The 14,056-nt window shown below is 43.8% G+C and overlaps 1 protein-coding gene across 5 annotated transcripts in view; it reads right to left on the reverse strand.

The window, feature by feature from the left end:
* Positions 1–3,995: 3,995 nt before the first annotated feature.
* Positions 3,996–14,056, reverse strand: part of LOC145347667 (monocarboxylate transporter 13) — a 38,635-nt gene continuing 28,574 nt past the window's right edge. For all 5 annotated transcript variants that reach the window (XM_080195350.1, XM_080195347.1, XM_080195348.1 and 2 more), the window contains 2 exons: positions 8,666–9,460; positions 3,996–4,494 (listed from right to left, as the gene is read on the reverse strand). In XM_080195350.1, the coding sequence (XP_080051476.1) occupies positions 4,253–4,494; positions 8,666–9,460 (1,037 nt within the window). In that variant the 3' untranslated portion in view covers positions 3,996–4,252. The remainder of the gene's footprint in view (positions 4,495–8,665; positions 9,461–14,056) is intronic.

Genomic DNA, 14,056 nt, shown 5'->3' on the forward strand with positions numbered 1-14,056 from the left:
CACCTCATTACAGGAAGGATGTGGAAGCTATTGAGAGGGTGCAGAGGAGATTTACAAGGATGTTGCCTGGATTGGGTGGCATGCCTTTTGAGGATAGGTTGAGAGAGCTTGGTCTTTTCTCCCTGGAGAGATGAAGGATGAGAGGTGACCAGATAGAGGTGTACAAGATGTTGAGAGGTATAGATCGGGTGGATTCTCAGAGGCTTTCTCCCAGGGCTGAAATGGCTGCCACAAGAGGACACAGGTTTAGGGTGTTGGGAGTAGGTACAGAGATGTCAAGGGTAGGTTTTTCACTCAGAGGGTGGTGGGTGCGCGGAATCAGCTGCCAGCGGTGGTGGTGGAGGCAGATTCGATAGGCTCTTTTAAGAGACTTCTGGATGAGTACATGGGACTTAGTAGGATTGAGGGTTGTAGGTAAGCCTAGTAGGTAGAGATACGATCGGCTCAACTTGTGGGCCGAAGGACCTGTTTGTGCTGTAGTTTTTCTATGTTCTAACTTGGTCCCAATGGTCAGCTTGATGCTATTCTATGCCCGTGTTAGAGTCAGCCAAAGATGGCAGCTGCTTTCCCTGCATGTGTATCATGTTTTGCAGCAAGGAACAGATTGTCCGTCACCATAGTCAAAATAGCAGGATTAGCTAATCACTTCCATTCGGGTCTTATTGAATGTAATCGGGGTGGAGATGCATGACCATACGGCATTATAAGATTTACAATCATAGTTTATTGATGCTTATAGTCAGAGAGAACAGGCCATCAGTTTTCATATACGCGACTATGCAGCATCATCAGCATTGAGGAGTCCACTGATCAGGGTACAATGTGTTTTTGATGATCAGTGATGATCTTATTGAATGGTGAACAGGTTCAATGGGCTGAGTGGCCTATCCCTGCTCCTAGTTCACATGTATGTTTTGACAGATTGGAGAGTTTGCTGTCTGACCTTGTGTGCTACGGGAAGGCAAAGGTTAGGAGCATAGAGAACAAGATGATATGGGGGGCTAGGACACTAGGTGTGCTGTTGAGAAACAGGGCATCTCCCAGTCTGTGCTAGATATCTTCCCACACCGTCCTGTCATTTTGGTCACTGTTATATTGTAGGAAACTCAGCAGTCAATTCATCCATATCAAGCTCCCAGAATCACACAGCACAGGAGGGGTCCATTTAGCTTATTGTGTCAGTGCAGGCCTTTCAAAACGCTGGTAAAATGTAACTGGCAGGGTGTCGCAGGGGTCAGTCCTCAGGCCTTAGCTATTTACAATCTCTATAAATGATCTGCCAAAATTTGGCAGATAGAACTTAATGTGGCCGAGTCCTGATTAATTGGAAAGGTCAAACTCGATTCTGAGCCAGGAGCCAGAGTCACTAGTAAATAACCAAGAACTGGCACCAGCTTTCTCAGCACCACCAGGGCAAACAATAAAAACCCAGAAGTTTGTCGAGTTAATCAGAAGCTTCCTATACAGTAAGTGGCTCTGTTCCAACGCTCGTCGCTATCTGATGAATTGGTTCTGATAGACGTGATGTTTATAAACACCGCTCATAGGAAGCCTCCGAGGGGAAGTGTGGGGCAAAGCTAATGGGTGCAGCAGAGGACAAATCACAAGAAAGATATGCCGAGTTAACTGACAGATAACGACTCCTGGTACTTACTCTACATTCCTGATTTCATTGATAGGGAAACTCTATTTCGCCCTGATATTGCTTCCAGGCCGAAACATTGGTATAACCTCATTGACCCAAAGCCAGTTTCAGGATAAGTATTTTCCCAATGCGGACAATCCCATTAACAGCTTGTCCTGATTCATTGGGAATGTCAAACTTCCAGGATCCAACTACAAGTTTAACTAAACTGGCAGCCCCACGTCAGAGCTAGTGCTCACTCATTAAACAGCTGATTTCAACACACACACACAATAGGCACCTTTACCTTTTAAAAGATGCAGCAACGCAGGGTGGCTAAAACTGTAATGGTCTGGTTCCCACCCACTGATTCAGTCAGTGAAGTAACAACATCATTGTTGGCAATCCCTTCATAGCCACAGAGAACAATGATCAGCACCACAGAAAGAATTATTGCCTACTATTTCAGAACAGCTGTATATCCTTAAGCTTGTGTTTATAGAACATAGAACATTACAGCACAGTACAGGCCCTTCAGCCCTCAATGTTGCGCCAACCAGTGGAACCAATCTAATGACCCTCTAACCTAAACTATTCCAATATTATCCAAATGTCTATCCAATAACCATTTGAATGCCCTTAAAGTTGGCGAGTCCACTACTGCTGCAGGCAGGGCATTCCATGCCCTTACTACCCTCTGAGTAAAGAACCTACCTCTGACATCTGTCCTATATTTATCACCCCTCAATTTAAAAGCTATGCCACCTCATGTTAGCCATCACCATCCGAGGAAAAAGGTTCTCACTGTCTACGCTATCTAATCCTCTGATCATCTTGTATGCCTCAATTAAGTCACCTCTTAACCTTCTCTCTAACAAAAACAACCTCAAGTCCCTCAGACTTTCCTCATAAGACCTTCCCACCATGCCAGGCAACATTCTGGTAAACCTTCTCTGCATCCTTTCCAATGCTTCCACGTCTGTCATGATGTTTATATGATGGTTGTTTTTGAAGTCAACAGCTTGGTTCTTGCTGTCCCAATAAAATCCAACTGCACATTTCATCAAACTGGTAGCCCCATATCAGAGATAGTGCACACCCAAAATCCTCTCCTGGTGAGGGAGGTTGCTCATTTGCTGAGTGCAAACACTCAATGGCTTTACTGGAAGGAAGGTTTATCTATAGAATTGGAGCAGCACATTTTCTCACATTGTCTGCACATCTGTTTGTTCATGGCACCCTTAAATTGTACCCACTATGGTGCATAACATATCCACTGGCCTCTTTGTGGGCATGAGCTGAGTCACTTACCCACTCGGCTACTTGCTGAATAGTCATCAAACAGCAGCCTTTTCTATGTACGAATGTGGTTGCTAAAATGATGCTCTAATGTGTGTAGTCAATGACATCTTCTTATAATAAGGGGAATCCCATTATTGCTGCAAATCCCAACAGGTCAATGGGGAAGTTGATGTACGATTCAAACCTGAGAGGAAGAGAATTGACAAGCTGCCTAACGCAACTGCAATCGCAAACTGGGAGCTGAAGTTGGCATCGGCTGTATGAAGCGGGTAAAAATCAGGGCGAGAAAGGTTAAGGGGTGTGGTGATTTAGAAATCCACTAACAAAGTACGGCCTCCTTGTCTGTCAGGCCCTGGTAAAGGAGGATGCAGGGGTCTAACTGGAGAAACACAGCTGCCTAATTCACTGACATTCAAAACAGCTTGTGCACACTGACTGCAGTCTCCACTTACCTGCTGTCTTCTGATATGAGGGGAGGTGCTGACTGAGTGGTATTTTCACTAGACTATTAATCCAGAAACTCAGCTAATGTTCTGGGGACCCAGGTTCGAATCCCGCCACTACAGATGGTGGAGCTTGAATTCAATAAAAATCTAGCATTAACAACCTACTGATGCCCATGAAATCATTGTTGATTGTTGAAGAAACCCACCTGGTTCTCTAATATCCTTTACAGAAGGAGATCTGCCGTCCTTACCTGGTCTGGCCTACATGTGACTCCAGACCCACAGCAATGTGGCTGACTCTCAACTGACTTTGCAACGAAGGATGGGCAATAAATGCTGGCCAACCAGTGACACCCCATGTCCCACGAATGAATTAAAAAAAAAAGCATTGCTGCTACTGGTCTGGGTTGCTGAGGTTGCGACTGCTCCTAACACAGATTGAGTACGATCATCCAAAAGCGTGGAAGAAATTACCTCAAAGCTGGAAACTCACCTGGTAAACCAGATCACTGAAAGATCCTCTGCTTTAAAAAAGTGTAACATGATTGCAGGGAGATCTTTCACAGGCCCACTTCAATAAGTCAGCAGGAATAAAAAAAATCCCACCCAAAATGTTATTTTTTTATATAAATTATATATTGTTTTAATAGTGCATTTAGTGAAATTGTAAAACCAGTCATCTTCAATCGCCCTGAAATGGCACTCACTGAGACCTGTGACACACAGTAGTGTCTGAGCTTCAATACATTTCATTGCATATCGAGCTTGCATCCTTTTGTGTGCTAACACAAGGAATGTCCGTCTGAGCCTCCATGCCAGCAAGGTCCCCAAATGGAAGGATTCATCCTAAGTGAAACTCTAAACATTATGTGATTGTCATTCATTCAAACACTTGATTCATTGGATCTGCTGTTCCATCGGCACCAAGTTTTCCCTCTACTTCTTCCCGAGGCTGGCACTGAGAAATAAACTTTTTCATCTCCTTCTCTGTGTCCTGGCTGGAGTTCTGCTCACGACTTGAGAGGTAGTCAGCAAGGACAAGAAAGCAAGCTGAAATAAGCAGCCCTCCTCCAGCAACATAGAACGCAATGCCATACTCTCCTGTAACATCCACCAAAAACCCTGCAACAACAGAGAGCACACAGTTATTCCCACTCGGAAATAAACCATTGCTTGCTTTGCCAAGTATAGCAGGAAATGTTATGTTATTAATACCCTGAAGAGGCGGAGTGTGTTATGGGATTTTCACAGTAACTTCATTGCAGTGTTAATGTAAGCCTACTTGTGACACTAATAAATAAGCTTTAAACTTCTGTAATTGAGATCAGGATCAAATTCTGTCAAAGATCTCCTCTTACTATTACACTCGTCTAAACAAAAAAATCACAACAACTTGTATTTAACCATCCCTTGATATCCCAAATTGCTTCACCAAAGTAATATTAGACAAAACTGCATAATCAAATCACAGAAGTTATTATGTTAGGTGATCAAAAGCTTCTTTAAAAATGTAAGTCTTAAACTGCTTCTTCAAACTCGACCAAGATAGGGCTGGAGAGATTTAGGGAATTTCAAAGCTAATGGTCAAGGCAGCCTAAAGTTTTTAATTTGATTTATTATTGTCACATGTATTAGTATAGTGAAAAGTACTGTTTCTTGTGCACTACACAAACAAAGCATACCATTCATAGTGGACAGAGTGTAGAATGTAGTGTTACAGTCATAGCTAGGGTTGATCTCGCACTAAAGATCGACTTAGTGCGAGGTAGGTCCATTCAAAGGTCTGATGGCAGCAGGGAAGAAGTGTTGCCAAAGCTCCAATATTGGTTCATGTTTGGCAACTCTTTGCAAACTACATACATGATTTGTATGGATAGCACACAAAACAATACTTTTCACTGTATCTCAGTACATGCGACAATAATAAATCAAATCAAACTTTTTTTCTGGATAAAATGTCCATCCCTAAATTTTAGCTAATATGCATGCAACAAGGAACCTTTACTGCCCCACTTAAAGGATTATTTGTGGAACGGAATATAATTGCACAGAAGGATAAATCCAGTCTAAAATCTGTTGTTCAGCACCTTGGTAGTAGATCAATATCTTTGTCACCTATGTAACAACCTGTATGCAACAATCAGTTGCTGCCAACAGATGAGATGGACTTGGTTATTCAGAAATCAAGGTGACTGAATTGTCTCAGAATAATCTCCATAGGATTCTTCTTGGCAGGCCTCTGATGTAGGCCTATTGTTAGTCTCCAGGCTGCTCTGGCCATCCCACTGACCGTAGGGATCATCATGACAGGAAACATCGTGACTCCTGTCTCAAACATGAAATTCCAGAGTTACCCAGTGCTGTCCTTTGTGGGCGAGAATTTTCATCCTGGACTCTGATTTCCAACATCGTCCTTCTGACTGACTTGGTCAGTGATACAGGTTCACCCACGGTATGTATTTTAATCACTAGCATTTCTCCTGAAGAGGAAATACTTTCTAAAATGCAAAAAGCAGCTTCTTAAATTCCTTTTCGTTTTGGGCCCAACACCACAAAGGATACAGATTCACTGTTGCCAGGTGCCCAAGGAGGAATACAGAGAAAGTAGGAAAGAACTCAAATGGGGAGTTAGAAGGGCAAAAAGGGGTCATGAAATGTTCATGGCAGACAGGATTAAGGAGAATCCTAAAGCATTTTATTCATACGTTAGGAACAAAAGAGTTGTCGGGGGGAAAAGAAAAATCGGACCTCTCAGGGACAAAGGAGAAAATCTCCATTACAAGGGAGGAGGTGTTACATTTTTAGGGAATATTAAAACGGACAAATCCCCAGCGCCTGATGGCATCAATCCTAGACTGCTCAGGGAGACAAGAGATGAAATTGCTGGGCCTCTGACAGAGATCTTTGTCTCTTCATTGAACACAGGTGCAGTCCCTGAGGACTGGAGGATAGTGAATGTGGTACCGTTATTTAAGAAGGGTAGCAAGGATAACCCGGGTAATTATAGGCCGGTAAGCTTGACGTCTGTGGTAGGGAAATTGTTGGAGAGGATTCTTAGAGATAGGATGTATGCGCATTTAGAACGGAATAGTCTCATTAGTGATAGACAGCATGGTTTTGTAAGAGGGAGGTCATGCCTCACAAATTTGGTGGAGTTTTTTAAGGAGGTGACAAAAACGGTTGACGAGGGTAGAGCCGTGGATGTCATCTATATGGATTATAGTAAAGCGTTTGACAAAGTTCCTCATGGCAGGTTGGTGCGAAAGGTTAAATCTCAGGGGATAGAAGGAGAGGTGGCTAGATGGGTAGAGAACTGGCTTGGCCACAGAAGACAGAGGGTAATAGTGGAAGGGTCTTTTTCCAGCTGGAGGTCAGTGACCAGTGGTGTTCCGCAGGGCTCTGTACTGGGACCTCTGCTATTTGTGATATAGATAAATGATTTGGAAGAAGGTGTAACCGGTGCGATTAGTAAGTTTGTGGATGACACGAAGATGGCTGGACTTGCGGATAGCGATGAACATTGTCGGAGAATACAGCAGGATATAGATAGGCTGGAAAATTGGGCGGAGAAATGGCAGATGGAATTTAATCCAGATAAGTGCGAAGTGATGCATTTTGGTAGGACTAATGTAGGGGGGGAGCTATACAATAAATGTCAGAACCATCAAAAGTATAGATGCACAGAGGGACCTGGGTATGCAAGTCCACAGATCCTTGAAGGTGGCAGCACAGGTGGAGAAGGTGGTGAAGAAGGCATATGGCATGCTTGCCTTTATAGGACAGGGTATAGAGTATAAAAATTGGCATCTGATGTTACAGCTGTATAGAACGTTGGTTAGGCCACATTTGGAGTACTGCATCCAGTTCTGGTCGCCTCACTACCAGAAGGATGTGGATGCTTTGGAGAGAGTGCAGAGAAGGTTTACCAGGATGTTGCCTGGTATGGAGGGTCTTAGCTATGAGGAGAGATTGGGTAAACTGGGGTTGTTCTCCCTGGAAAGATGGAGAATGAGGGGAGACCTAATAGAGGTGTATAAAGTTATGAGGGGGAATGGATAGGGTGAACAGCGGGAAGCTTTTTCCCAGGTTGGAGGTGACAAACACAAGGGGTCACAGGTTCAAGGTGAGGGGGGCAAGGTTTAACTCAGATATCAGAGGGATGTATTTTACACACAGGGTAGTGGGGACTTGGAACGCGCTGCCAAGCAGGGTGGTGGAGGTGGACACGCTGGGATCGTTTAAGACTTATCTGGATTGTCACATGAGCAAACTGGGAATGGAGGGATACAGAAGAATGGTCTAGTTGGACCGACGAGCAGCGCAAGCTTGGACGGCCGAAGGGCCTGTTTCCTGTGCTGCATTGTTCTTTGTTCTTGGTTCAACAGATTTTTATTCTAGGGACTAACTGGCCAAGAAAGTCAAAATGTTGGGTCTCTAGTTGGCACATTTCTAACAGGCACAAAAATAAAAATCTCGCCTCCTATAATCAGAAAGGTATTGTTGGTGTAATTTGTGTCAAACGTCCTGAATGCAACATCTTTTGCTATTTTGCCACCCAGTACTAACAGAGTATTAAATAACTACAGCAAAAGACTCCCAATAAGGAACCCAATCACAACCTTGAACGTCCTTTCTTCGTATCAGGGAGGACTTTTTCCCTTTCAAAGTTAATCACTCATATTAGCCAGTGAGTAAGACTGTCAGTTAGGTCAAGTGAAGGGCACTTTGTCATAGAATCATAAAATCTTTACAATACAGAAGAGGCCATTCGGCCCATCAAGTTTGCACTAACTCTCTGACAGATTATTTTACCCAGGCTCACTCCACTGCATAATTCCCCTATCCTACACACCAAGGGGAAATTTAGCATGGCCAATCCACCTAACCTGCACATCTTTGGAATGTGGGAGGAAATTACAGCACCCAGTGAAAACCCACAAAGTCACGGGGAGAATGTGCTAACTCCACACAGGCAGTCACCCAAGGCCAGATTCGAATCCCAGTCCCAGGAGCTGTGAGGCAGCAGTGCTAACCACTGTGCCACCATCTAGGAAGTGGATCAATGTTGCCTGAAATAATGAGACAAATATCAAGGGTCAGGTGAAAGCCAGCTGCATAATCCTCACAATATCACAAATTCTACACTGGGACAGTTGTACCGACTTGCTGCAGTGGCATCAAGATTCTGTGAGAGGAGGCAAACCCCCATCGCCCTACTTCACTTTCCGTCATCTCACATATAGGACCTGTGCAAAGTAAAGGCGATCTGGCAGTTACTAATAAAAGGCATTACCTGCCAAGGGCGGTCCAATAAGGCACCCAATAGTCCTGAAGAACATAATCAGCCCAAGCACATTTTCCAGTTTCTCAACTCCCATCACATCTGTCAGGACCGTGACAATGATGGCCAGCATGGCCCCGAAGAAGAACCCACAAATACAGCTGAAGACGGCGAGGAGGGTGTAACTCTTAGCCACAGGCAAGAGCATGACAGCTATGCTTAAAATCGTAATCAATATTGTTGTAAGGCGGATTGATTTCATCAGGCGCAAGTTAGCTAACCAACCACAGCCAAGTCGCCCAAAGAGGTCCCCTGCTGACCAGTAGGACATCAACAAAGCTGCCTCAAAATCCTCAATCCCAATGTTTTGAGCATGGGGAATTAAATAGATGGTAGGGACGAAGAAGCCCACCACAGAGAAAAGGCCAAAGAAGGTCATACAAATAAACTTTGGTTGTTTCAGAAGGGGTAAATCAAAAAATTGAGCAAGGTTCTTCTTCGGAACTATTCTTGTGCCACTCAGATCTTTCCTGGATGATGATGGAGAATTCAGACAAAGTTTCTTGGGCGGCTGATACGGCCTCATCAGCGCTCCACACACACAGAGGTGCAGCTGGATACCAGCAATGATCATCATTGCTTGTCGCCATGACATCTGATCCACGAGCCATTGGAAGAAAGGCGTGAAGATGAAGGTGAAGACACATTCCCCACAGCTGGCAATGGCGTTGGCCAATGGCCTCCGTTCTCGGAAGTACTGGGTGACTAGGCTTACTGACGGGATCCAAGCAAATCCATTACCCAAACCTGAAGGAAAATGGAAACAGAAATATAGGTTTTAGAATATCGTACAGAATTGAAAAAGATATGAAGTCACAGGAAAAAGCATTTCAAGATGGTCCAACATTAAATTTGGGAAGAAGAATCGGTCACAGCTCATCTATCGAGAGAAATCCTACGATCATCCCATCTCGACATCCAACTGCTCCTTGAAGCACTGAGCTTTTTTTCACTGCTGTATCTTGTTCAGGACTTCCTGACAGTCTGAACATGAGCAAATCATTCATCTTATTTGGACTCATACCTCCTTATTTAAGCAGAAAGCCAAGTGTGGAAAATGCAGTGATGAAATGAAAATTAAAATTAAGAGAGCAAACAAAAGGCATGGAAAGATATTGACAGTTAATTTCAAGGAAAACTTCAAGGTGTGTGCGACTCAGCTCTTTGGCTAAGATCAGGTGTAGTATCGACATGCTGTGCTTGGTTGAAGTCATTAGGTTACATTTCAGCTTCATTTGAAGCAATTTTTAAAAGCGGCACCTCGGCCTTTTGGCTAAGATGCAAATGAGATCACGTCTTGGAGGAGGAGCTATGCCTACTCCAATCAGCTTGGATCATGTAGATCAAGCCCAAGACAGGAGGTGAAAACCCTGTCTTGTCAGCTTGGATCAGGAATGTCTCAACTTGTTGAGACTCTGAATTGGACCTGATTTGATTGAATTGGAATAAAAATAAAATATATATATATAATTAAATATGGGGCGGCACAGTGGCACAGAGGTTAGCACTGCTGCCTCACAGCTCCAGAGACCCCGGGTTCGAATCCCAGCTTGGGTCGGTGTGTTTGTGGAGACTGTGCGTTCTCCCCGTGTCTGCGTGGGTTTCCTCCGGGTGTTCCGGTTTCCTTCCACAGTCTGAAAGACGTGCTAGTTAGGCACATTGGCCATGCTAAATTCTCCCTCAGTGTACCCAAACAGGCACTGGAGTGTGGCGATTAGGGGATTTTCACAGTAACTTTATTACCGTGTTAATGTAAGCCTACTTATGACTAATAAATAAACTTTTTACTTTAAAATATTTAGGCCCAGAGTAAAATCAAAAAGGCAACTTGTTCAATGAGGGAAAACACGGGCATGATTTCTCTATTAATACATTTTGCCTGCCTTCACAAAAGAGTGGGACAACACAATCACTGTAGTTAAGGACAAGCGTAAAATGTTGAGTAGCATTAATGTAATGAGACAGTAAATATTAAGATGATCGGCATCTTGTGTTTAGATCACCGGGCCTGGATGAACATAGTCCAGACTATGAGAGATAAAAGGGAGGAAATAGTATAGAATCTTCACTGACTGTGCACGCGGTACCAAAGGACTAGAGGACTGCGAACGTTGCATCACTGTTTAAAAATGGAGGAAGGGGTACACTGAGTCATTACAAGCCAGTCAATCTAACCTCAATGGTGGGTGAGTGGGTGGAAACAAGTCTGAGGGACAGTATAAGTTGCCACTTAGAAAAAATACAGGTTAAATCAAGAACAGCAGGCATGGAATTGTAAAAGGAGGGTCACGGCTGACTAATTGGAATGGATTTTTTAAGGTGATAACAAAGAAGGTGATCGAAGGTATGGTCGGCAGTGCTGTAAGCAATAGCCAGATCACTGACGTGCTAGTTATGTTCCACTAAATCCTGACCTTATTATAGGTCCAAACATAGACTAAAGAGCTGAACAAAGACGAGGTGACAGTGACTGCCCTTGATATCAAGGCAGCATTTGGTCAAGTGTGGTATCAAGAACTTCTCGCAAAACTGGGAATCAGGAGGAAAATCGACACTGTTTGGAGTCATATCTGCCACGAAGGAAGGTGGCTGTGGCTGTTGGAGGTCAATCATCTCAATCCCAGGGGATCACTGCAGGGGATTCTCAGGATAGAGCCCCAAGTCAGAAGTGAGGGCCTTCACTGATGATTGCAGTGCTCAGCACCATTTATGACTCCTCAGATTCTGAAGTAGTCCATTTCCAGACACAGCAAATCCATAACACCATTCAGGCTTGGGGCAACAAGTGGCAAGTTTGCGCCACACTAGTGCCAGAAAATGACCATCATCAACAAGAAAATCTAGCCATCTCCACGTATTACCATCACTGAATCCCCATTAGCAGCATCCTGAGGGATTACTATTGACCAGAAACTGAACTGGACTAGCTGTATAAATACTATGGCTACAAGAGTAGGTCAGAAACTGGGAATTCAGCAGTGAATTATTTACCTCCTGACTCCCAAAACCCTGTCCACCATCTATAAGACACAAATCAGGAGTGTGATGGAATATTCTCCACTTGTCTGGATGAATGCAGCTCCAATGACACTCAAGAACCTGACACTATCCAGAACAAAGCAGCCCACATGCTTGGTACCTTCTCCACCAACTTCAACATTTACTTCCTCCATCATTGATGCACAATGGCATCTACAGTGTATACCATCTATAAGATACACCACAGAACTCATCAAGGCTCCTTTAATGGCACCTTCTAACCCTGCGACCAAGGCAGCAGGCTCATGGGAAGTTCCCCTCCAAGTCACTCACTGCCCTCACCTGGAAATGTATCAGCGTTCCTTCATTGTCACTGGGTCAAAATCCTGGAGATTGCTCCCTAACACCACTGTGGGTGTAACTGTAATATATGAACTGCAGCAATTCAAGAAGGCAGCTTATCACCACCTTCTCAAGGGCAGTTAGGAAGGGGAAAGAAAAGCTGGCCAGCACAGTCGATGTCCCAGGAACAAATGAGCATTTTCTAAAACGGTGAATAAGAATAGCATTTTTGACGTCGTCTACATGGTTTTTAGCAATGCTTTTGACAAGAATTCACGTGACAGACTGATCAGAAAATGTCCATGGATTCCATGGGAAAGTGATTCAACTGCTGTTCTACATGCATCTTGTAAGATCTGAAAAGCAACTGAGGGAAAATATGTTTTCCTGACTCTTATTAAGCTATAATTGCTTAAATTTAAAATAAAACATATAAAATAAGTTCACCGTAAATAGCAAATTCAGGAAATCCTCTCCTCATGTTTCCGTTTATTTAAACTGTATAATTGAAAAGATAAGAACCAAAAAGGAAACTCAAACGAAACAGGGATAAAGGAAGTAAGAAAGAGGAAGGAAAGGCTTGCGAACGTGTGGAACTCACTGTCCAATGAAGCAGTTGAGGCTAGCTCGTTGAATGTTTTTAAGGCAAAGGTAGATAGATTTTTGAACAGTAAAGGAATTAAGGGTTATGGTGAGCTGGCAGGTAAGTGGAGCGGAGTCCATGAAAAGATCAGCCATGATCTTATTGACTGGCGGAGCAGACTCAAAGGGCCAGATAGCCTACTCCTGCTCCTAGTCCTTATGTCCTTATGAAAGGAAGAAGGAAAATTAAAAATACTTCAGATAAAATCAACTATTAACTTACGTTTATTAATTAGGCAAATAGCTTGTGGCTACTTTTTGTAAGAGGAGTCAGTAAAGACTGGGTTGATGTTGGCCTTTTGCCATCTCGTTGCTGACTGTATTCGGCATGACTAATCTATTACCCACGTCTAACTTTTTCTGTTTTTATTAATTTCATTGGAAAAATGGACATCTGTAAAGCAACAAACCTGCAATGGCATTGATGAACAAATTGTTTGGAAGAGCAAATAATGTGGAAAGGCGGGTACTTTTCCCTCAAACTCCAGCCATTTGCAGAAGTGAGCAACACAGAAAGAGGTCAATCAGCCCATTTATGCTTATGCTCGCTCTATAACAGCTTTCCATTTGGCACATTTCCTACATTCTTAATCCTCATTTTTGCGAATCACAGAATCATAGAACCCTACAGTGCAGAAAGAGGCCATTCAGCCCATCGAGTCTGCACCGACCACAATCCCACCCAAGGCCTACCCTCATATCCCTCTAACCTAAGCATCTTAAGACACTAAGGGGCAATTTTAGTATGGCCAATCAGCCTAACCCGCACATTTTCCGACTGTGGGAGGAAACCGGGGCACCCGGAGGAAACCCACGCAGACACGAGGAGAATATGCAAACTCCACACAGACAGTGAGCCGAGCTGGGAATTGAACCCAGGTCTCTGGAGCTGTGAAGTAGCAGTGCTAATCACTGTGCTACTCTGCCGCACCAAATGTCTTCCCTTTAAATATACATTATAGATTCTGCTTCACTACAGCCTAGTAAGGCACTCAGAAAATGGGAAGCATCTATATTTGGGCACACAAAGAGCATTACCATAAGCCATTTTGATGAGGTCTAATATGCTCAAGATACTGGGATTTGAACCACTAAAGATTGGGTGACTGGCAGAAGGCAGAGTGGGGATAAAGGGATCCTTTTCAGGATGGCAGCCAGTGACTAGTGGAGTTCCACAGGTGTCAGTGTTGGGACCACAATTTTTCACTTTATATATCAGTGACCTAGACGAAGGAACTTAAGGCATTGTGACTAAGTTTGCAGATAATACAAAGACAGGCAGAGGGACAGGTAGTATTGAAGGAGGCTGGGAGGATGCAGAAGGACTTGGAAAGGTTAGGGGACTGGGCAAAGAAGCGGCAGGTGGAATATAACATGGGA

The sequence above is a fragment of the Carcharhinus amblyrhynchos genome, chromosome 9, assembly GCF_965287045.1.
Source record: "Carcharhinus amblyrhynchos chromosome 9, sCarAmb.v2.hapA, whole genome shotgun sequence".
NCBI lineage: Eukaryota > Metazoa > Chordata > Chondrichthyes > Carcharhiniformes > Carcharhinidae > Carcharhinus > Carcharhinus amblyrhynchos.